Source organism: Herpailurus yagouaroundi, unplaced genomic scaffold (genome assembly GCF_014898765.1).
Source record: "Herpailurus yagouaroundi ecotype Mexico unplaced genomic scaffold, PumYag 100, whole genome shotgun sequence".
NCBI classification, from domain to species: Eukaryota; Metazoa; Chordata; class Mammalia; order Carnivora; family Felidae; genus Herpailurus; species Herpailurus yagouaroundi.
This window is the reverse complement of record NW_024412391.1, coordinates 66,233,141-66,258,947: the sequence shown is the minus strand read 5'-3', so window position 1 is coordinate 66,258,947 and position 25,807 is coordinate 66,233,141. Positions and strand designations below refer to the sequence as shown.

The 25,807-nt window shown below is 37.2% G+C and overlaps 1 protein-coding gene across 9 annotated transcripts in view; it reads left to right on the top strand.

Annotated features, from left to right (window-relative positions):
* The window catches only part of CDK14 (cyclin dependent kinase 14), a 633,016-nt gene that overhangs the window by 502,754 nt on the left and 104,455 nt on the right, over positions 1-25,807 (top strand). For all 9 annotated transcript variants that reach the window (XM_040471560.1, XM_040471565.1, XM_040471562.1 and 6 more), the window contains one exon: positions 19,875-20,014. In XM_040471560.1, coding sequence (XP_040327494.1) covers positions 19,875-20,014 — 140 coding nt within the window. The remainder of the gene's footprint in view (positions 1-19,874; positions 20,015-25,807) is intronic.

Sequence of the window (25,807 nt, the reverse complement as noted above, 5' to 3'; positions counted from 1 at the left end):
AGTTTGATCACATCGTGATGTCTAGATTTTCTTTTTTTTAATTTTTTTAATGTTTGTTTATTTTTGAGAGAAAGACAGAGCATGTGTGGGGGATGGGCAGAGAGAGTGGGAGACACAGAATCCGAAGCAGACTCCAGGCTCCGAGCTGTCTGCACAGAGCATGATGCAGGGCTGTGAGATCATGACCTGAACTGAAGCCGGACACTCAACTGACTAAGCCACCCATTGCCCCTAGATTTTCCTAAATATAGAAATAAAATTTAAGAATATGCTAAAATGTGTCAAGCCACAAACAAGCTTATTCCTTAATTTGGAGTGGGCCCCCCACACTCTGTCTCTCTGTATGAAGTAATTCTTTACACTGACTAAAAATAAAGCCTGTGCTTGTTCCATCCATTATAAAGTGACCTCGATGTTCTTTTGAAAATTTTCTCGTAAGTTCCCAAGTAATAATTCTTTCAAATGCTTCTGTATTTTTATACACAATGTGCAAATGCATATCTTCAGTTTCCTATATTATACTGATATTGTTGGTTTGAAGACATAAGGAGACTTTTTTTTTAATAGTTTGTATTGTACCACTAGCTTCTGCCTGAAATACCCTTACCTACATATACCTGGCAATTATAAGTAGTTGGACCCCAGAGGATAATAAATATGCAGCTTTTCAACTTTATTCAGTTATCTTTCTTTTATTTAATATGTAAAGATGGAATTAGTACTCAAGCAAATAACCAGCTCTAACAGTTAAGTCAGTTTGAGGTTTCTTTAAGTCATGGATATGGAATGATAGCCCTTCCATTATAAATCATTTTCCATAAGAGCCAAATGTGGCATTAAAGGCAGGAATAAAGGAATGTGCAACTCAAAGGTTGTGCTCATTTCAGTAAAGATAGCCTTACCTTATTCTGTGCTCCCCATCAAACCACCCTTTATAGCACCCATGCCCCCAGCTCCACAACCTCTTCTACATAATGAGAAACAAAAGAAGGGCTGCTTGGTAGCCACATTTTTCTTTAAGAAACCATCCTCTTGGCGGGGGCATCTGGGTGGCTCAGTCAGTTAAGCGTCTGACTTTAGCTCAGGTCATGATCTCACAGTCCCGGAGTTTGAACTCTGCATTGGGCTCTACACTGACAGCACAGAGCCTGGAGCCTGCTTCAGATTCTGTCTCGTCTCTCTCTCTCTGCCCCTCCCCTGCTCATGCACTGTCTTTCTCTCCCTCTCTCTTAAATATAAATAAACATTTTAAAAACCTAAAAAAAGAAAAAAAAGAAACCATCCTCTTGGAAAAGCCTAGGCATCCCTATATCTCAAGTAACAACAGAACAAAATAGGGAGGGATCATGACGTTTCTGTCAATGCTGACAGCTTTAGGACTGGGTTCCCATGCACAAAGCCATTCCCTGCCAGTCTAAGAGTGGTAGGCTTTCTGTTAATGGACATTTGTGTTATCTGCAGAGAAACCATTAGACAGAAGTATCTATTACATAGCAACTATTTCTGTGCTGGGAATAGCCATTTGTAAATTCCATAAACACCTAGGCTATTTGATAATGATGCAAAGATATGCAGATTTATATAGGTACAGAGAGAAAAAAATACAAGGTCAAAGGCAAGGGCTAAGAACTAGGAGAAGACTGTAAAATACCAGTTCTTAACTCTTCTTGAGTTAGAATACACCCTACACATTTTTTGCTAAAAATCACTCCTTAAATTACACACTCTCATATAGGAATAAACGATATCTTTTGATTGAAATATGATATACTTTTTTCTAAAAATTTAAAGATCTCTCCTCTGATGGGTTCTCATATTTGTAGCATTCATCACATCACAAAGTAGAATAAATTATTTTCTAGGGCTTGAACCGCAAAACCAAATCAAACACAAATGTTTTCTCCATGCTAACTTTAGCCCAGGCCACGTAAGAAATTACAGTAATCCCTCTCCAAACACATGTTGCAGTAAGTCAGAATTCTAGTAGCCAACAGTTTGATATTCTACAGTTCTGAGGGCGCTGATTCACATGTTTGTGAGTCACTGTACTTGGGGACCATTTGAACATAAGGGTTGGGAAAAGAAAAAGAGGAATGAGGATGACCAGGTAGAAGACATGCTTTTTACTGTAGTCTTGATAATGTGGATTTGAGGTCAGCAACCAAGTGCCTGCTAGGCGAGAGAAAATCAAGACATACAAAATAGGCCAGGAACCAGTCATGGTGGGCCACAAAATGAGGAAGATATTAGACCGTTATAAAGAGGGAAAACATAGAATAAAGGGGAGATTGACCGAGAGAGGAGTATACCTTGATATGTAACACAACAAAACACATTTACAAAATCCTCTTGAAATTAAATCATTCCTGAAGCATATCTATCGAGAAAATGTATCTATCTTTAGGTATGTAAAATGATATTCAACATATTTTTACTTAAGATGCTCTATCATTGTTTTATTTGATGAGCATTTTAAAAAATGAGTTGTTTTTTGTGTGTTTTGGTTTGAACTGGCTTTGGTGTAAGTTTATTCATGACCTTGAAGCTTTTGTTTTTTCCAGTTGTAAATTTCCCTATGAGGTGTTTTCTACCAAAGGATTTTCAGGGATATAGTGTGATTTAGAGAAAACTTCTTTTACTGCATTTAGTAGGTCAGTTTAATTTTTTTCATGGATGGAAGTCATGGAAAATTAACAGGAATGTTTATTATTAAATACTAACAACTGTGTGTGTTCATGGCGCACATGGATGTGCCTATGGCATGCTGTATGCTTTTGTCTGAATTATCTCATTTAATCCCAAAATAACTCTCAAAAAGTTTTCCACGCTTTTCTGATAGGAACATTTAAGCTTCTTTTAGAAAGCTTATTTCCCCTCCTTCAATTATATTGTAGCCTCAAGAGCAAATAAATATATCCCTCATTTGCTGTTTTTTATGTAACAGGGCTGAGACTAGGATGAGGCAAGGAAAGCACTCACCTTGGGTTCAGAATTTAAGGTGGCACCAAAAAAGAACTGAGTAATCAAGATAAATAATATTTTAATGCAGTATTTTAAAAAATCAAAAAGCTGCCTCGGTGGTTCCTATGTCTCCATCCGACAGCCCTTCAGTAGCCCCCCAGTCCCCCAGGTGCATAACCTCTTCCTTCTGAAACACCAGTGCTGGTGAGGTTATAGAGAAGTGGATCCATTTATTTACTGCCAAGGGCACTATAAACTGATAAACAACATGGAACATATAATGGAAATGTGTTAAAAGCTGTAAAGATATTCATTCATGGCACCATCAAGAAATTTGATTTAGGGGTTCCTGGGTGGCTCAGTCAGTTAAATGTCCGACTCTTGATTTCCGTTCAGGTCATGATCTTATGGTTCATGAGATCAATCCCTGCATTGGACTCTGTGCTGACAGCGTGGAGCTTGCTTCGGATTCTCTCTCTCTCTCCCTCTCTCCCTCTCTCCCTGTCCTTCCCCCACTCACTGGCTCTCTCTCTCTCTCTCTCTCAAAATAAATAAACACACACACAAAAAATCTGTGAACTGTGACTGAAATGTAATATACAAGATGAAAACTGTTGTGTTAGAGTGGTAGAATTTGGGGTGATTTTTTTTCTACTTTCTGAAAATTATCTTTAATACTGTCATGGTATTTTAATAAGAAAAATATGTTACTTAATTAGTGTAGAGTTTCTGTTTGGGATAACAAAAGGATTTTGAAATAAACATTGGTAATGGTTGAACAATATTGTGAATGTAATTAATGCCACTGAAATGCATACATGAAAATGCTTAAAATGACAAATTTTAGCATATATATATATATATATACACACACAATTTTTAAAAACCTAGACACCTTTTATAATCATCAGCATGGTTCAGTAACCCCCACAGGGCCCCCAGTGATCCCTGTCTTTTGGTCTTTCCACCCTTGGGTAGTCTTTCCCACCTTGTACCAGGTTTGGTCTTGGTGACCAATAGCATAGGGCAGAAGTGATGGCACATTAGTGTTCGAGTTAGGTTGTAAAAGACTTCAGCTCCTTCCTTAGCTCTGTCTGCCCCCCTTTCTCTCTAATCACTGGCTCTGCAGAAGCCAGCTGCCATGTCATGTGAACAGCCCTATGAAAAGACCCGCATGGTGAGGACCTAAGACCTCTTGCCAACAGCCATGCGAGTGAGCCATACTGGGAGGGGATTCACCAAGCCCAATCAAGCTTCAAATGACTGGCTCTGGACATAAACTTGACTGCAACCTTGTGAGAGATCCTGAGCCAGAAATACCCAGTTAAGCTGCCCTAGGATTCTTGCACCTCAGAAACTGTGATAATAAATACTGATTTTAATTCCCACCTAACTTCTACATCTGTACCCATGAGTACGCAAGAAATACCAATAGTTTTTCCCCTATCCTTGAGGTCTTATTTTCTCCTCTTAATGGAAGTTCTTGGTGCAGGAAACATTGTGAAAACAAGTGCAGTATATTAAAAGGAGAGCTGTGTAGTAAAGTGAAAAAAAAAAGATTTCATCCTAGCATCCCAGTATGACAGTCATGAAGCTGAATGCATCACCAGGACTTGACCTCATATAAAATGCCTACAATCGTGTTTTTCCATATGGAGATTTGGTAAAACTAACTATAATATTTAGGGAATAGTGATTGAAAAGTAAATACCCCATGGTTTAAAAAAAAAGCATACACCCTCAACAGGAAAAAAATATTTATGGATGTCCAAATTTGTTGGCAGTAATCTTTTTTTCTTCACTAGAGGGAAAACAAAAAGCTAATATGACCTCAATATGAATTTGAGTTTGACTTTCAGGGGTTTAAAGAGAGCTTTTAAAATTCAGGTTTTGAAAGAAAATTTTATCATGTAAAATATATATAAGGTGATAAAAATTACAAAGCAGTAAAATGCTATATTTGCTCAGACCTATACACACAGGAGTAAACACATCTAACTGATAAAAACTCATTACTTCCAGATTGTAGACTTAGGAGATGTTTTTATTTTCCTTTACTTGTTTCAGGATTTTCTGAATTCTCTAGACTGACTGTGTCTTACTTTTATAATGAGGAAAAAAAGGTACAAATCAAGCCTTCAGAAGGATGATGCACAGGAGAGAGCATCAGCAGTTGAGGCACATAACATGCTCTGCCCCTGACTTTGCTGTGTGACCTTGGCTGTGCTGCTCCTCCTTTCTGAGCCTCAGTTTCCTCACATGTAAGGAGGGACAGTGATGATCATCTCATGGCTCAGCATGCGGAATAGACAGTGCAAAGAGTCTCTAGCACATAGTAAATGATCCACAAATGCTCTGTCCTCCTTTGTATACTTGCCCACAGTATTTAGAACAAGGGTGTCATTTGCTGGCTGGTCACGTCGTTTGTGATAATCAGGGGGCATCAGATAGTTCAACAGGCAAGTGATTCAGAGTAGAGTCTAGAAGAAATGCTCTGACAGGGAAGATGGGAGGCTCCTTGCAAGAGCAATAAACACTGAAAGATATTTTGACTTTTCTTCCCAAGGATCATCAGGCCCTTTATAAAGGATGTCCAAATATTTGACAGGTCTAACCCAATTCTTGTTTTGGACATAAGCATACAGTTCTTTTTCACATCATAATGAAGTCATATATTTTCAAGACCAGATGCAATATCTGCAATATAAAATAAAGAAGCTGAAGTTAGAATCCCCAGAAAATATAGTGTTCATTTGCCTTAACTAAAATTCAACAACCCATAATAAGCTCTGACCTAACCAAATTTTCTTTCGTATTGATTTAAATGGGAGCACTGGTTTTAGTGATTTTTCTCTAATCCTAACCATATAATACCCTTAGTCTACAAGATGACATTTTTTTTTTAAGGAATAAGGGAACATCTATATTAGCATGGGTGCTAAATTGTACAGCTTTTGCCTTCATTTTTTTTCTTTTTATGTTTTTCTTAATATCTTGGATCATGTCCAGTCTCTAAGGAAATAAACATGTGAAGTGAGTTCTGTGGAATGTTAACTGTGCTGGTATTTTTCTTTCTTTTATCAAGCCCCAAGATTCACCAAAATTGATATAAATTCACCATGGCTTCTTTAAAAAGCGTAACAGCAAGGCATTCTTCCTGTAGGAGTCAGACTGTAAAAGGTGATTTCCTTTTACTCCATTTGGTTTAAGCCTGTAAAAAGCATTAAGTGAAAAATCTGATATATTTGTTAGGGCATTTATTGCATTACTACGTTATATTTGCAGTTTTCAGTGAAAGGTTTATTGAGAACATAAACTTTGAAGAGGTTTTGTTCAGGATTAAAGATATATTTTTCTTCTCTTTTGGTGAAATAATATCACGCAAAATGATACCTTTCGCTATTTTTAGCACTGTTTATAGTCAGAGGATGCACCGTTCCATTCTGGTGAAGCAGATATCAGCTTCCAAAACTGCCTCTGATGATGAGATTTGTAACTTCCATAGGGTTTCTGAGGAATAAAAGGCTGTGAAGTTAACCAGTTTCCATTAACTCAATTTAACATAATATAGATGCACCAATAAGTTAAACAGTTTTGCAGCCTTTTGTAGTCAAAATGTTTTTCATACTGTCCATATAATTTGGACTAAATATTTAGAACATATCTATCTGAAATGTAAAACATAAAGCCATTGCTAAGGTTTAATATGCATTAATTTTTTATTGTATGCATTAAATCTTTTTATAAATGAAGATTTGAATTTAAACTCCCGATGCAATCTTTTATCATCAAAAATGAGAATTGTCTTTTTCAGAAGAAACAGTGCTATAATCAGTCACTTATATTCAGGAAAATTGGATCATCTTTATTGTCTAAATAGCATAAATGTCAAAAATGTCACAAGGGTAGGGGCGCCTGGGTGGCGCAGTCGGTTGAGCGTCCGACTTCAGCCAGGTTACGATCTTGCGGTCCGTGAGTTCGAGCCCCGCGTCAGGCTCTGGGCTGATGGCTCAGAGCCTGGAGCCTGTTTCCGATTCTGTGTCTCCCTCTCTCTCTGCCCCTCCCCCATTCATGCTCTGTCTCTCTCTGTCCCAAAAATAAATAAATGTTGAAAAAAAAAATTTAAAAAAAAAATTAAAAAAAAAAATGTCACAAGGGTAGAACATTCATTAACAATTTGCTTCACTCTTGATTTCATAAAGACATTTTGAAAATTTCTGAAACAGGTAAAATAATCTGATGATCTATTTAAGCAAGTTATGGTAAGCAAAGGTCAATCTTCACAGCAGTCCTGTGAAGTAGAAGAGAGTTATTAATTTTATCCTGATCTATAATCGGAAGTTGGAAAGGTTACAAGTTGCCTGATGTCCTTGAGCTAACAATGGAATTCCACACAGGGAAGGTCATGTGGTTATGGTTGTGTGGTTATGAAGGTCTAGTGTTTATGATTGGATATAACAATAAACAAAATAACTTGGATGTTGAAAATCAATTCTGTTGAATGCACATCCTTTGGGTTTTGTGGGTATTCTATACTGACTTGTGAGTTTAGAATTTTAAGTATTCTGTAAGTTTTATCCTTCTGTTTACAAGGGTTAGTTATTATTAATATATTTTTACTCATTTCTTTTATTGAAATAAAGTATCCTTTTCTCTCATGTCCTTCAGTCAGAGGATTAAAAAGTAATTATTTGTGCCTCTTCTGCTGTAAACCACATTATTAAAGTAAAATACTCAACAAAAGCATAGAATCATATAATCACTAGTCCACTAAAACTATGAATCTTTTCTAAAACATAACTGAGGTACAAGTATAATGCCTGACAGGTTTGTACCATTCCTATAGAAGAAAAATGTCAATGTTTGGTGAGCTCTAACAAATCTTAGAAAAAATTTTTAAAAATTATATTATTTAGACAGAATTAGAGGTTGAGTACATATGAGTTACATATAAGCTATTAAAAAATAAAACTTTACAGGGCACCTGGGTGGTTCAGTTGGTTAAGTGTTCAACTTTGGCTCAGGTCATGATCTCATGGTCCATGGATTCGAGCCCTGTGTGGGGCTCTGTGTTAACAGCTTGGAGCCTAGAGCCTGCTTCAGATTCTATGTCTCCCTGTCTCTCTCTGCCCCTCTCCTGCTTGTGCTCTCTCTCCTGTCTCTCAAAAATAAATAAATTATAATAAATTAAATAAATAAAAATTAAATAAATTAAATTAAATAAATTTTAAAAATTATAAATAAATAAATAAATGAATAAGACTTTACAACTAAAAAAAGTAACTGCTACTAGGCACTGAGAAGAATTGGAGAGGAAATTAACATAGAATGTCTGCAAAAATAATGTAGTGAACTAGTTAACCATCTCCTTTGTATAAACAGGTTAAATGAAAGCATGGTCTGTCTTTGTAGTAGTTAAGTAAAAATAAGCTTAAATACACAATAGCTTTTGTTGAAAATAATATAGCAAGAGGTTCACTTAGTTTATCTCCACGAATATTTTATATCTGTATCAGTAGATTTATAAAATGTAAACATGAAAATCTATAGCTTCATATTAGTACATGGGAAATGCTAAGTATAATCTATAGCTTCATATGAGTACCTAAGAAAGGCTAGTATAATCATGTGATAAATTAACCAATTTGTAAAAGCCAGACCACTTTTTATATGATTTTGGAGTGAACTTAAACATCGCAAAGACTTTTGTTTTCCAGGGAGGGTAGAAAATAGTAATAAATAAAATCAAAGCTAGGAAATTTGGGATAAATATTATCTAACTAAGCTCTAAAGTCCAAGACAAGAATTTAATATTTTCCTCTTTCTGGTCCACTTTTTTGGCATTTATAATACTCTTGAGTGTCAGTGGTAGTGTTTTCAAGAACTTGATTGATTCATATCCTGCTGAGGACTCTCCAGCATTTTGTGTACTTTTCCACCAGATAGAGTTTACTGTAATAGCAACTATGTATTGAGTAAGGGTTAGAGATGAAGGAGAGACTGAGAAGTATGAATTAACATGACTAACTTTGGGCTCTATTCATCTTATCCATGTAAAAGCTGGACTCTCTTTGTTGTCTTTATTTAATATTGGGCCATGCGGGTGTTAACAAGAATATAGAAAGAGTATTTCTACAGAAATAGAGTTCAGAATTATAGAAAAAAGAGAAATATAGAAAAATGTCAGGTTTCCGTAAGGAAAACTTTAAAATAACCCAATAACCCTCTTACTAACTTGGTAACACACATCTTGTAGGTGTGTAGGCATGTATGGTATTAGTACTAAATCTTTGGTGTGACATGTAATGGACACTAAGACTTAAGAGTCACAAACCTAGATACTCTTCATTTTGACCCTTTGATTATCTAGATCAAATAAAATAATACATGTGAAAGCATTTTGTAAACTGTAGAGTTCCTTATCTATAACATTATCATGATACAATATTTTGACGGTCAGGTGAACTGACCACTATAGGAATGAGTGTCTTCCATGGGAGATTGTGTCATTAAACAGTTTCACCAGAATAAATGAATGAGAACTGAACAATTTTCTATGCACAACAAAACACAACCTATTTATGGAAACTGATATTAAAATGTTATCTGCTTACCTTGAGGGGAGGAATCTCATTAAATTTTTTTTTCTATAGCAGTGCATTGACAAAGGAAGTCTCAGCATTAAATAACTCTGTGTTCAGTATTAATGTAACTAAGAGTCTTGCCTCTCTTTTCATTGCACAGCCTAGCACCTGGGGTTGAGAAGTTCACTGCCCAGGCTTAAACCTTTCCTTATTAGTTTTTATCTTCCCCAAAAGTTTATTCCAATGTCAGGGGTTTCCTTCATGCTCTGCTTGACAAATTACTGACCCCTCTTTGCAAAATGAATAAATTTAAGCCTATTTTCTAAACATAAGTCACTTTTTGAAAAATCAGAGCAGTTTTATGACCACAGTCCTCCCTCTAAGTCAAAAGCTTTGATAAGAAGGTAATTAAATGAGCATTCTGCTTTTGATGTGTAGACATCAAAAAAGAATACTGCATCTGACAGTCCTGGTCAGTACAGTTGAGGAAACAGCCTGCCTTTATGGGTGGGTGGGCTTCTTCACAAATCATTTGCAAGAGATTAATTGCTGTATAATCCAGTAGCCAATGCCCACATTGGCATCTTTGCCACAGTGACACTGTGTGTACTGTCAAATGAAAGGACCCAGGGCCCCAGCTTTGCCCTGTGAAGAGTGACAGTGAGTGAGTCAAGCGTGAATATAGAGACCTTCAGCATCTCACTCGGGTTGCTCTATTTCCTGTGAGACCAAGCACATAGAATGCTCCACATACAGGCCCACAGTGTATGTAGTTCTGTGCCATCATAGAATGCAGGAAGGAATAGTCTAGAAGTTTTTGTTCCCTTTTACTTCCTCTTCAACTGTTATATAGAAGGTAGTATCTCCATTGAATGCCTAAATAGATGGAACCTATTACATCTCTACTTTGTATGTCTAGTTTTCATTAGCTAAAATATTAATAAATCCCAGTGAAGATTTTTATAGAGATATTTGGAAGGTGACAAAATGTGACTTGTCTTAGTAGTTCCAAAAGCAGATGTATCATTAATTTTAGAGGAAGTGTCTTCAAATTACAGTGTGTAAAAAAAAAACAAAAACAAAAACAAAAACCAAAAAAAAACTTGTTCTGCTAGTTTGTTGTACCTTTAAAAAGACAAGAACCAATTTCCTTCTCACTGAAAGAAAGAAAAAGAGGAAAGAAAGGGAGAGAGAGAAAATTGAAGGAAAGAGAGAGAGGGAGACACAATCTGAAGCAGGCTCCAGGCTCTGAGCTGTCAGCACAGAGCCTGACACAGGGCTCAAACTCATGAACTGCAAGATCATGACCTGAGCCAAAGTCAGACACTTAACTGACTGAGCCACCCAGGCACCCCTAAGAGGTGTATACTTTGAAGATGTACCTTAAGGACTGGGACTTGACCTTAAGATGTTTTTGCTCAAAACTGATTGCTTTTTATATGCATGTTTCTCAGGTAAAGTTTCTATAAATGTAATAGTCGATATACTGTGTCCTCACATAAACACTCAGTCATTCAGCAGATGTCCTATTCCCAGGCTACACTGGGAATCATGCCTTATAGGAAGTAGCCCTTGCTGCCTCACCATAGCTCCACTCTGTCTCTTTTCTGCCCCATCATATTCATCCTTCACCTTCATTTCTGTCTTCTCCACTTTATCAGTCTCCTTTAATCTGGCAAAACACTCGGATTCACTTTGCTCTTTGTTTTCAGGATGACTTAGAAACTTAGGTGAGCTTTCAAGGCAGTTAGTTGACAGGTTGAGTGAAGAGAGGCACGTTAGATCATCTCACTGGTGACAAGGGGGGACATTCTGGTAGGTTCGTGATAGCAGGCAAGTGTGGCTATACTAACCCTCCCTGCGTCTAGCTCACAATGAGGTTCTTCCTAGATTGGAGGGCATATAACCTTAGAGCTAGACAGCCTTCAAAGACCATGTGTTTCATCTTCCTCATTCTTGAGGTGCAGAAACTGACCAGCACATGGAATAAAGGAAACATCCTGCTCCATACCCCTGGTCTGAGGCAGTCATTTACTCTTCATGTCACCTTCTTTCATATCTTTCTTTTTAATGCAAGTAAAGTTGTGTGTGTGTGTGTGTGTGTGTGTGTGTGTGTGTGTGTGTTGTGTGGGTATGGATAAGAACTAGGAAAGTGAAAAATATTCATTATGATTAGAATAGCAACATACCATTATTTTCAACTATACTAAAAGCATTTGTTTGAAACTTACTCATAAGGTGCTCTCCACACACATTCTGAATTCAGTAGAGATTGTTTCTTCTCATTGTCATCTAGATTTATAATTTTAAAATTCCTTAGGTTTTTCAGAGAGTTTCCACAAACAAAAAACATCTTTTACTTTTTAAAAATGAATATGGAATGAACATGAAATTCCTCTGTCCCACATACCCTACCATGTTTATGTGACCCTTCATGAACATGGAGCTCCCTGAATCCACCCTCCCAGCTGATAGGCACAGTCTGACAGCCAGAGGCCGGTCCCCGCTTGGTGACGTGGGATCAAGCACTGAAGTCAGTGGGAAGGCCTCACCACTGGCAGGAGCACCTCCCCATTTGTCAGGACATCCCCTGAGCCATTGCACACCGCCCCCTGCCGAGACATGGAAGTCCTGATGTCAGCCACTCACAAGAGTCAGCTGTCCACCCCTAAGGGTTGAATGTTCCTGGTGACAGTCTGCAACAACTCATCTCTCTGCACTCTTCCCTCTGCTGAATTTCCTTGGCGAGTTCCCCTGATCCTACCATCTCACATCTCTAGATGGCCTAATGTCCATCCTTCATAATCAAGATGTAGAACCATTTGAGAAAATTCTCTTGTGCCCTTTGTTAACCCTTCCCACACCCAGCTTCTGACAACCACTCTTTAATTTCTATAATTTTGCCTTTTCCAGAATGTCATATAAGTGGAATTATTGAGTATGTATGTAGCCTTTGGCTTCTTTCATTTAGGCAGTGCATTTGAGACTGACATATAAAGTTGAGTGGTGAAAGAACATTCCCCTAAAACTTCAGTTAGCTGATTTTGAGGCTTCATAGAGGTGATGTAAAAGAAGTAATTGTTGTTTTGTTTGTTTGTTTGTTTGTTTGTTTGTTTGTTTTTAAGTAGGGAAACAACACTGATATAGTGATTCCAGAGAGAAAGTCCTAAACATTACAAGTATAGATGATTTTATAGTAACTAATTAGATTGAAAAGATTATAAATAAATGCTTATGGCAGGGACAAGTCTCTCCTACTAGCACAAAAATTGACCTAAAATGCTGGAGAAGACACAACAAGCACATGCTTTCAAATGCATATGTATAGCTGAACCAACATACCATTAAGTGAAATCTCCAGGCATCAAGAATGAAGAAACCAGAGTGATAAGTAAGTATTAAAGTTGCGGCTACCCTGGAGATATTGTTAAAACAGGAACGTGGAACCATTTCAGGGTCAGGAAACAAAGCTTTGGGCCTGAGAAAGGCACAGCATAGGAATCCAGGTTCCCCACATAGTCAAGACACTCAAAACACTTCAACCTCAGTAATGGGCTGGCTGAAAAACATCTGCTTCCAGCTGAGAGACTGGCAAGGACAACTGTGTTGGCCTTGGCTCTGGATGGGGATGAAAAAGTCCCCTGAAAATTCTAGAATTTTAGATTTAAATTTACGGAACTCACAAGGTTGCAGAAGCCAACAGAAAGAACTTGGAGTGCCTAAGTGTTAAGAGAGCCTCAGGGCTCTTGGCAGAAGCAAAAGAAAATCCCTATGGAGAAAGATATTCTCAACCCAGTCCCCTCAGGATTCCCACAGATTAACATTAGCCAAGCATGAGCTCACAATCCAGAATTATAAAACATCTGAGAAAAAGTCATTGTGAGTGAGGGTCAGTAGCAAAAGCAACAAAATTGGCCACCTCACCCAGAACCTCAGATATTAGAAATTATGAGACATAGAGCATAGCTATATTTAAAATGCTATAAAGAAAGAAAAGATCAAATCTAAAACTTGAACAAGAAGTCATCAAAACTGGACACACATATTTGTCAAAGACTTAAAAAGAACTTCTAAAAACAAAATGAACAAGGAAAACAGCCTATTAGATGCAGCTTATTAGAGAATTAGTTGAACTGGAAGATAGCTCTGAAGTAATTGCTCAGAATGGAGAGCACAGGGAGGGACAGAAGGAAAATATGAAAGAACAAGTAAAGGCACGGAAAATTTTGGAAGATGGCATTACGTTGTGGTTACAAAATGAGAGAAGGGAGAGAATGGGGATAAGCAATATTTGAAAAGTAATGACTAATGGGGTGCCTGCTTGGCTCAGTTGGTTGAACGTTGGACTTTGGCTCAGGTCATGATCTCGCAGTTCATGAGTTCAAGCCCTGCGTTGGGCTCTGTGCTGACAGCTCAGAGCCTGGAGCCTGTTTCAGATTCTGTGTCTCCCTCTCTCTCTCTGACCTTCCCCCATTCATGCTCTTTCTCTTTCTGTCTCAAAAATAAATAAACGTTTAAAAAAAAACTAAAGAAATAAAAAGAAAAGTAATGACTGAGATTTTTTCCAGGATTGTTGAAAGACATGAAGCCTCATATTCAGGAAACACTGAATACCAAGCAGGTGAAATCAAAAGAACACCTTACACTGCAATCCTAAAAGGAGGAAGATAAGAGCTGGCAGCGGCAACAACAGAAGCCAGTGAAATAATATCTTCAGAGTTAGGGGGAAAGGCTTTGAACCTGCAGTTATATCTGCAGCGAAACTATTATCCTGTATGAAAACAAAACGGAGAGAATTTGCCACTAAGTTCTTTCATCGTGGAAAGAACTTCTGACATGTATATTTCAGATACAAAAAAACTAAGGAAGAGAAGGAACGTATGAAACATGAAAAGAAAGGTGATTAAATAAGTTATAAACATCAGTAAATCTAAGTAATAATAATAGCGGCATTTAATATGTGTGTTTTTGAAAATCACAGAAAATAGGAATAAAATATGAGACAATCCCACATGAAACATGGGACTGGTATCACAAGAAGTGAGGTGTTCCCATGTTCTTGTATCATTCAGCAGGAAGGTGAAGCTACAGTTTAAATGTTAAGCAGTTAAAGAGAAATGTTCAAAAGTTAAGGAGCTGCCCACTAGAACTGAGGGTGAAGATGTAAAGTGTGGAAGGTTCTTCTGAGATCCTTGATGGTAAAAAACAAAAACAAAACAAAACCAACTGACCCCAAAAGAGGACACCCCTGACTGCAGATTGGGCAGCTCTGTGGTGCTCTTGGTCACATATTTATTAAGTTCTGAAGGGCAGTGGAGACCTGTTAAGAACACAGCACAACCTCTGTACATACAAGTGAACTATAGAAATTCATTACTGTTCCACCAAGAAGCTCCATGAGACGAGTTAACTAGGACACAGGAGGGTGGGTTTAAAATCAGGAAAGCATTTTACAAGCTTTCTGACCTAGATGGGCTAAACCTGGGGGAACTTCCTTTCTCTTGCCTCATTACTGGATTAAAAAATTGCTGCTGCTAGCTTGGGGGTTCATTTCATTTCCCATTACTCCCAACTTCTCACTCAAAGCACGGAGAGTTCCAAGTATAGTTAGTATATTGAAGTAGACTACAGTTTCTTTACATCACTTCTATATTCTATATTCTTTTTTTTTAATTTCTCATAATCCGGTTGAGTGTTTTTTAACTACATATGGCTCAGATGAACTGACCAACTCTTGTGAAGTCATACACTGGACAGTCTAAGCAGTGTGACCCTAAACAAATTTATAGAGAAACTTAAAAAGTCTGGCATTACCACATAGTAAGGATATGTGACGCAACCTGACCACACTGCTCTTGTGGAGAAAGAAGGCATCCAGGTCCTGGACTGACCATCTGGGGGTGGTGCACTACCATCCAGACAGGCTGTTGAGGACCTGTTAGGTTTCATAAAAATGACGTTTCTTGAAGAACCTGGCTGTTGTGTCACTGTCATCATGTTGGGGGTCTTGGGAGAGCTCTAATCTGGTTGTCCTAGCACTAATTGAAGGTGGCATGAAATATAAAGGTGCAGCAAAGTTTATTAGACAAATTAGAGCTTTTAAAAGCAAGCAACTTTTTGTCCTAAAATCTAGCTGTACTTCATAGATACCAGTAGTCATAAAAACTGCGGCTACAGTCAATAAAACTGGTCTACTGATGGTATTGCCTTGGAAATGGAGCTTAAGACAGGACCCAGTTTATCATACATTATTAGCCAACACATAAGCTTGGTGAATGATAAATCTAATGAAGCTTTCATAGGAGTATTGATAAGCAGTTTTATCAGGCTTCAAGCTTGGCAGAGTTGCAGCCTCTGTGTTTGGATTATCATCGGTCTGTTTGGAAACTTAGCAAAGGATTCTTGCTGTTCAGCATTTAAAACATGCTTATCAGTTTTTATCAGTTGACCTTTCCTGAAAGCGTGCAGTTTGAGTTATAAGTCTTCTTCACATCTATTCACATGCCAGAATTTTATCAATATATAAAAAATTGTAAGAGATTGGGTGCCAAAATACCCAGCCACGATACTTGAATGTTATTAATATCTACAAAATTAAAATTCAAGAACTACGGAAAACAATCTAGATCTTCTGTGGTTTATCCCTTCAGTCATTTCACACATTGACGGTAGGGCCCATATGGCTATTTGCCTGCTACTTTATGTTTATGTCTCTCACATTTAAAATGGTATTCATCAGGTTGTGTAACCACTGATTTTGTTGGCTTTTAACCAAGTCTTATAATGATTTTTTAACATCTTTCTATAAATCTCATTTTGTGTTATTATGAAAACCTCCATTTTGAAAATCACAGACCTTTGGTTGAAAAGTTCACATAAAGTCCACATTGTAACAGAAGCACATATCTTTAACGTCTCCAGACAGAAACGTCTTAAAGTTAATTGAATGTTTGCACTTTGGGATGCAAGTTAAAAGAGAGGGTGGAAAGGGTGAGAGTGAGCTGTTAAGTGCTTTTAGTAAAAAGTAGTGCTTGTCTTGTGTAGGACATATTGAATATGCCTTTTAGTAAATACTTGTTTTTAAAGTAAACGTGCTTTGTTCTTGTAGCTCAAATAATTCTTAATCATAAAATTTCTGAAAATTCTGTAATTTTTTTCCTATTTTTATTGGAAGTTGCTTGCCAACTTCTGTTGTTAAAAGTGTGAACTTTTTCCTTCTCTCCCAATCTTGTAAAAAGAGAATTTAGTTTCTGCTAATGAATTGAGTAGATGTCTAATATTTTTTTTTCCTGTTGATCTGTGTAACAATATTTGTATACTTGACACCTTGTCTTATGTAATTGGTAAGACAATTGGTGCTGGGTATTAATGTTCAATCATATATTTATAATGTCTGGAATGTATAATTACACTTACAAAAAACAATTTGTCAGTGTCCATCAGCTTGTAAAAACTTAGTGCAAGAGTTTAAACATCTAAATAAATACTGAAATGAGAAAGAAGAAAGAAAGAAAAAGCTAAGAGTAATCATTAAACAGATAGAAATAGAATGTGTAATTTCTAAAATAGAGGATGGAGATCTTCAGTTTTAAAATTCAATTTAAAAGGAGGCAGGAAAAGAGAAAAAAACACAAGAATAAAATAGAATGCAGTATTAAGATGTTAGTAGTAATTCCAAATATGTCAGTAATCACAAACTGTAAATGGACTAAATTTTCTCCTTGGATAAATATTAAATCCAGCTATATACTATTTGTGAAAGAGGTATCTTAAAATTATGGATAGGAAACATTAAAAGTAAGAAAATGACAAAGGTACACCAGGCAAGTACTAAACAAAAGCTGAGGTCATTAAATGAATATAAGAAAAAAAAAAATGAACGTTAGTCCAAAAGCTTTACTGAAAATAAAGAAGTTCACTACAGAGAGATTAAAGACTAAATTTACCAGGGAAAGATAAAAATGCTAAACTATTACACATTAAATTACCTAGCTCTAGAATATATAAAACAAAATTTAATGGAATTACAAGGGAAGATTTTTAAATAGAAAGTGAAGACAACCAAATCGTTCTGGCATTCTGATAACGTGCACTTATGGCTTGGGAGAAGATGTCCAAATAAGGTATCCTGGAAGTGTCATATCTCAAACAACTTGGATGGACTCAGAAAGTGGTTCACGAAATGACAGACGGTGATGTTGAAAATGTGGAGAGTTGGAATAAAAGTGGTTCTTGAAATGCAAATGAGGAAATAGCAAGCATTCTAAATTAAAATAATTTTGTGATAATTTAAATATTTGTATATAGCCTGCATATCACAAATAAGCATTTGATTATCTCATCAACCTTAAGGTTTGACGTCAGTCCATTTGGGGAAGGTGAAATGGAATTGTCTTATATCAGTTAATTCTTTATATTTAGGTATTATATGCACTAAGTCTGAATGTAATCGACAGTTATACAGATTGTGATTCATTGCATATTGGAGCTGGAAGGACTGTAGACATAAGGTGGTTCATCACTCTTGTAACAGAATTAAGCCCCAAAATTCAAATCTAGTCTCAGTCTGGCACTGTTGTTCTGTTTCATCAAAGCTATGTAAAATTGATACCAATGATCGTGTTCACCATGATTATATATAAAATGTAAATTCAATATAAGTGCAGCTTTTACCATGAGCTTTACCTAATCTCAAACTTTGCCTTTGGTATTTTAAAAGATGTTAATGAAGTTTATAATAATGAAAATCTTAGGAAGAGGAAACAATAATATGGATGGCTGTGGCCCCTCTTAAAGGAAAGGAGAAAAAAAACAAACAAACTGTAGAGAATTTAGAGAATGCTTCCTTTTCCTGTGGACAAATTTGTCTTTTCCAGGCTGAGACATTTAAAATCAATCCACTGATAAGTTGTTTTTTAAACAGCCACTGCAGCAAATACTGAACCCATCTGTAAGACCTTCATTTATGAAGACTTAGAGAGGCCTCTTAGGGGGGTTCCTCCAAGTAGTATTTTTCTTTGCTCTTTCCCTGCTTCTTTTGCTCCTCGAATTCATTACCTCCTTTCCTCTTCCTCACTTTCAATCTTCCCCTCCCCTATAACAATTTTAAATCAATGCTGAAGAGCAGCTTGAGTACAAGAAGGGGGAGAATTGTTGATTATTGAAGAAAGTTCATTGACCATGTGCTTAGTAGCTTCAAGACTTTTGAAAAAATACTCACCAGCAGATGCAACTTGCCCTCACACTTTCTGGCTCTTTCTGAGAGTCAGTGTCCTTTATTGCACCTTGTTACAGCAGACACTCAGGAATCCACGGGTTGCCTTTAGAAATTTTCTGAAACAAATGCAAACCACTTTAGAGTCAAGTAATTGTAGATGGGTTTAAATCCACTCAACGTGCTAATTGAATAATCCACTTGCACTGCCATTAGATGGAAACAGAGTTCCCTTGGTCAACTAAATAAATACAAGGGTGTGTGGAAAGTGCCTACAAAGGTGCTTGACACGTGTTCAACTATCCATCAATGTCAGCCATTATCGGGAATACTTCTATTATCATTTTTATGTTAATTATCTGAGCTTGATTGTGCTGAGTTGTGAAATAGAGATTCCACGAAAACCAAGGCTGGGCTGGACTGTGTGATCTGGTATGCATTTGGAAGTTGTACCACATGGGAGATTTGACTTCTCTGCTTTTTTGGTAATCTTAAGACACATAGTTTCTATCTACCATTGTTTTAATGATCATCTTGAATTAATTCAGCCCCATGTGGGTTATACATATTCCCTTTGTTAACTTCATGTTAATATTATGATTGTTGATATGTGACAGGGTACTTATGCCAATAATTTTATATTCAATGTAAGAAAATGTAAATTCTTAGAGGAAAAGTAACTTTAGTAACTAGAGAACTTAATAGTAGTTTTATTTTAATTCTCCTAATTATTTTGTATTAACTTTCCTATAAATGTATCCAGATGTGTATGCAATAGGTAGATTCTGTGAACAAATTCTGGTAACTCTTTGATAAATTATCTCCTGAAATTTTCTATCTCGGCACCTTGTTCTATCCTGAAAGTATCAACCCTTTACTTATACTAGAAATGTTTTAAATCAATGAAACGGAGATATCGAGAGTAAAAGCTAGTTTAAATTAACAGATACTCTGAGAACCAACATGAATTCTGCTTCTTTTTATTTTCAGCAGATAATTTAACTTGCTTTTTGGCCAGGAATAAATAAGTTCAAAAAACAATTAGGTGAACTTTATGTCTTATTTAGTGGATTTTCTTGTTTGGTCTGATTTCTCTTTTTTGCTTGTGTTTTCAGGCTCAGCTATGTGAATTATGCAGAGGATCTGGCCTCCAAGCTCCTACAGTGTTCCCCAAAGAACAGACTATCAGCACAGGCTGCCTTGAGCCACGAGTATTTTAGTGACCTGCCCCCACGGCTATGGGAACTGACCGATAGTGAGTATGACAAATCTGAAACATCCAATCAAAGAAGCCGTATCATTGTAGCATCTATGTGTAACATATTTATAGAATGTTCATGTTTTTATGTGTGCATATGCAAGATTATGTATGTTTGCATACTCATTACATGTACACATATATGTGTGTGTATGTATTTATATGCAGGGGTTGGGGGAGGGCTAGTGAGAGATTGAGAGAGAGAGAGAGAGAATGAGGGAAAGGGAGTCATGTGTGTATATATTTAGTGGAATCCTGCCATTCAATTCCTAGCTTACCAGACAGAGGAAGAAAATGGATTCCTTTTTTTGCTATCTCTGCTCTGCAGTCTGCAACTGCATGTCTTTGTATTTGATTATGTATGTGTCCAAAAGAATGATCTGAGCAGTCATAAAGGAAAAGGAAAATATGATTTACATATTTAGTGCTTCATGCATGGAGTACTTTTTAACTGGCTGCAGTACACAGAGGAGAAATGATTCATTTTTGTTTGATTCTCAGAGACCATCTTGGTTGTAACAATAACGGTAAAAAGGGCTGCTATGCAGTGAGCTGACAAAGAGTTGGCAATTGGCTAATGCACTGAATTGACATGTAGGAACCGAAGACTTGTAATTCATTTTAACTACAAATGCTTTTGGTATTCATACAGACAGCTCCTCTCTGGATCTTTTTAAAACAAAACACATTCCTGGGTGGGTTTTTGTTTTGTTTTTACAAAAGTGTTCATATTTACACAGCCTTTTTCAATTACATTTTAAATATTTGGGAGATTTATGGCTGGGAGGATCTCATCTTTCTTCCAAAGTGTGAAACAGAATTCTTGTGAAATTTTGCGAAACACTATTGCAGTAAGAACATTTTTGTTCAATGGCGATGCGTTCTTTTCCAAATGCCAATTCTACATATTCCTTCCCATACTCTTTTCTGACTGCCTTAAAAATTAATATACTGCATGTATGCATAGATATTTATAATATATTTATTAATCCTCGGGTACATACTTACCATACATAACATAAAGTTATTTATGGGTACATAACATAAAGTTATTTAATCTCCTAGACTTTAAACTTTTTCTCCCATTGTAGTATTAGATTCTCCTTGACAACATCACCCTTTATTTTGCAGCTAAGTCCCAAGTAACAACTCCTCTGGGTATTTCTACCCTAAATCATTTTTGATATCCCACATTTAATTTGAATTTCTTTTTTTTTTTACCCTAAACTGTCTATAGATATATTAATCCACTACTCCCCCTTATGCTTAGTAAGTCTTCCTTAACATTTATATATTCCCAACCCATATTTATTCTATACTCTGCCCTACTTTCTTTCTAAAACTCTACCCACTGACCATTATGCTAGCTATTCCCATTTTTTTTAAGATAAAATTTCTATGGAAAAATAATGAATTAGTGATCCATCTTCCTATACTGAGAAAAAGAGATATAAATGGGCCCATTAGTTTTTGGCTCATCAAATTCAAACATATGGTTTGTTTTCCTATTTAGTATAACTTGTAACTTAATATCCCTCCTCCTTGTGACATCTCAATCCCATCTGACTCGATGATTGAGTTTAAGCCAGGATTTTGATGGTCTGTGAATTCTGAATTCTGTAGTGGTACTTTTCTGTTAATATGGACTTATTACCCACTTGCCACTTAGTTTATCAGCCAGTGGTTAAATCCAGTTTCTATCAGTAAGTAAATGCCTGCACATTATCACTCGGCAGCAGGCTGCCACCGGAGACAGCCTTGTCCTCGTCATTAACAAGCACAATGTATGCAGAACACCAGAGGGGAATTAAAACCACAAAAAATACCTCAGGGTGGTATTTTTAATATGAGAATTTAATTTGTAATTTCACAGATTAAGAATTTTGGCTGCATTAATCCCTTTATCAGCTCACAGCAGGCTATTTGCAGAAGCATAACCATAAGGCGATATTCATTGGCAGAAACACGTCTTTGCATAACGTTAAACATCAGGAGCAGTGAAACCTTTTGAAGGGGGGAGAATAAAGATGAAAAATCATTATATTTTTAAAGCAAGATTCTGCTAAATGCCTCCGGTAACAATTTTGAGTCACAGAAATGCTATTTCTGTGTCTAGTAGATAATCATTATGAAGCATAAATCCAGTCGCAAGAAAGGACAATCCCAGTATTAAATACTATAGCCATTTCCATTTAGAACAACGTGGTGGTCCTTGTAAACATGTTTACAAAACAAAATTCCTAGGCTTTGGAAACTTCGGGAACCAAGGTGAAATGACTGCTTTCGGGGACTCTGTTATCTAGGTTAATATTCTGTAGACTATATTTAGAAATTATTCAAATTAAATTTCACATTGGTATTGAGTCTTCTAAAAGTTCACCACCTGGCAAATGGCAGCAGCAAGGGCGTTACCCTTATGTGCTTCCTTTTCAAGGGGATTTGGAAGGAGGTCCACCTGGGAAGAAGTGTTGCAGAACCAATGAATGGATTGTATTAAGCAACCAAGTACTGGTTTAGGTTCATCAATTCCAGGAACCTCCCTGTATTGGTCCGCTCAGGCTGCTATAACAAAATATACCTAGACTGTGGGGGCTTAAACAATTAACATTTATTTCTCATAGTTCTGGACACTGGGATGTCCACAATTAAGGTGCTGGCATATTTTGTTCCTGGCAAAGCCTCTTCCAGGCTTGCAGAAAGCCATCTTGCTATATCCTCACATGGCAGAGAGATCGATCTCTGTCTCTCTCTCTCCCTCTTCTTACAAAGCCGCAAATGTCATCATGTGGGCCTCACCCTCACGACCTCATCTAACCCAAATTATCACCCAAAAGACCCCATCTCCAACTACCATCACACTGGGGATGAAGGCTTCAACATACGAATTTGGGAGGAACACAATTCAGTCCACAATGCCTACATTCTTAAAGATAGTTTATAGCATTTTTTTTAAAAGAATGTCCACAAAAGGAAAATACTTATGCAAGCAGAAGCAAAGCCAGGTTAAAAGGAGCAAATGGAACAAAAATAAATTAAAAGAGCCTTCTTGGCCTACTTTATTATATCAGACTCAGCGAGAAGAGTATCAAGTGTTATAGAATCTTGGTTACACAAAGCATGCAGTTGTTCCATGGATTAATATAAAAAGTAAGTTGTATGCCTATGTCAGACACTTATTTGCTTTGGAAGAACATTTAACAATATAATATCTTTCTTTCTTATGCTGTTGCTTAAAATCTCACCAGTTTACATAATACCAGAACTTAGAAGTAGTGTGTTAGTGTGCCACCAAAGGGGGAATTATAAATTTATCGAGCAAGAATAGTGATACCTGGGGATCTGGTAGTTAAAGCTGGCTAATTCGGTGGCACCCTGTCATTCTCCCTCTGTCCTGAAACCCCAACAGCCTTGCCCCACTTCTTCACAGAAATTTAATTGCAGGGAAGTAAACGGAGGGCTGATTTAGAAGAAATTCATTACTTTTCCCAAATACACCACAGGGCATTCTCCTGTGTATACTATCAAGTTACATAAATTATTGAAGCTGAACTACCCTTGTCAAAGTAAATGAACAAAATACACTTCATAGCAGAGAGTCCTTGATTTTATTACATTCATTTGCTAATTCACAAAACTCAGATCTGCAGTAAAAGAAGGCCAACAAATTGATGCAGCGAGAAGAGCACTGAACTGGGAATCAGACCACCTGGGTTCTAGCTTCAGCTCCATGTGGTAACTAGCTGGGCAACTTTGGGCAAATGCCTTGGTCTCTGTGGATTTCTGATTTCTTATTTAGAGACCCAGTGGTCCCTAAGGACCTTTCCAGCTCTAAGGTTTATAAGTTTTCCTACTCATTCCTATGTATTATCCTAAAACAACATTATGCCATTAATGTAGCTCCACACTGTCTTCTTAAAAGTAGGTAAATAAATAAGAATAAAAATGTATAAATATAAGTAAAAATTAAAAAAATAAAACAAACATACCCAGTTCAAATGTATTTGCTGTTTCCAGTTCCTAGACTTCCATTCTCTTGTGAATCCTTTTTTTTTTTTTAAGTTTATTTATTTTGGGAGAGAGAGAGTAAGTAGAAGAGGGAGAGAGAGAGGGAGAGAGAAATCCCAAGCAGGCTCTGCACTGTCAGCTAAGAGTCTGTCATGGGGCTCATTCTCATGAACCGTGAGATCATGACCTGAGCTGAAATGAAGAGTTGGGCACTTTAACCAACTGAGCCACCCAGGCGCCCCTCTTGTGAATCCTTCTGAACTAGGCTTTGGTGCCCAACACTCTGGAACTGATGTTCTCAAAGTCTCCATCCTGGTCTTTTCCCAGCCCTCATCTCAGTCCATCAACAGAATCCAACACAACTGTCTACTATCCCTTCCTAGTAACATTTCCTTCACTTGGATTCCAGGACAGGACTCTTTCATGGCTTTCCTTTTGCCTCCCTAAACTGTCCCTTTCAGACTTCTTTGTGGAGTTCTCATCTGCCAGACCTCTCACTTTTAGAGTGCCCTGGAGCATAATCCTCAGATCTTTCTATCTGCATACACTCCCTAGAGCCTACATGATCTCATTCGGTCTCATGATTTAAGTATCATCTACACACTGACAGCTTCCAGATTTCTATCTCCAGTCCCACCTTTCTTGGCTCCAGACTTGCATATTCGAGCAACTACTCAACATGTACATGTGGCCCTCTAGTAGGCATCTCAAATTGAATACTACCAAAATTGAACTCCTGATCTTTTCCCCCAGACCTGCTCCTCCCGCATGTTTCCCCTTGTCAATAAATGGCAACATCATTCTTCCAACTGGTGAAAGTTGTCCTTGATGGCTCCTCTTTTGTCACACTCCAACCCAATCCTTCCACAGACCGTGTTGGTGCTAGAACACACCATTCCTTCTCTCTGCCCCTCCCTTGCTCTCTCTGTCTCTCTCTCTCTCTCTCAAATAAATAAATAAATAAATAAATAAATAAATAAATAAATAATTTTTTTTAAAAGTTGGTGGGGTGGGGATGCCTGGGTGGCTCAGTCAGTTAAGTGTCCGACTCTTGATTTTGTCTCAGGTCATAATCTCACAGTTCATGAGTTCAAGCCCCACATCAGGCTCTGTGCTGACAGTGCAGAGCCTGCTTGGGATTCTCTCTCTCTCTCTGTCTCTCTCTCTCTCTCTGTCTGCCCCTTCCCTGTTCTCTCTCTAGAAAAAAAAATAAACACATGCACACACACACACGCGCACACACACACACACACACACACACACACACACACACCATTCCTCCCTTCTTCACTGCTATCACCCTGCCCCACGTCACTCACCATGTTCTTTCACCTGTATTTTTACAGCACTTCTGTTTTGCCTGCTTCTTTCCTTTCTCCTTAGTGTCTTCTCCTGTTGTTTCCTCTTCCTATAGTTCATGCTTGCTTATCCTCAAAATATGTGCATGGCTTGCTCTCTCACCTCCTTGAGTGTCTGCTCAAATGTAGCTTATCAAGAAAGCCTTCACTGACCTTCTTCCACTCAGCATTTCTGGTTTCTTTTCCATGCTTTATTTTTCTTCATAACACTTACTACTAGCTGATATATTTGTTTGATTGCTTATCATCTGTCTCTCCAAAATGGAATCAATAAGAACAGGGATTTCTTTTCATTCTGATTTATACACTACAAGATTCCAAAATACCTAGAACAGTGTGGGGCTCAATAAATATTTCTCCAGTGAATGAGCGAAAGAATGGCATAAAGAAAGGGCAAGATATGTTGTTTACAATCCAAGTTAATTTT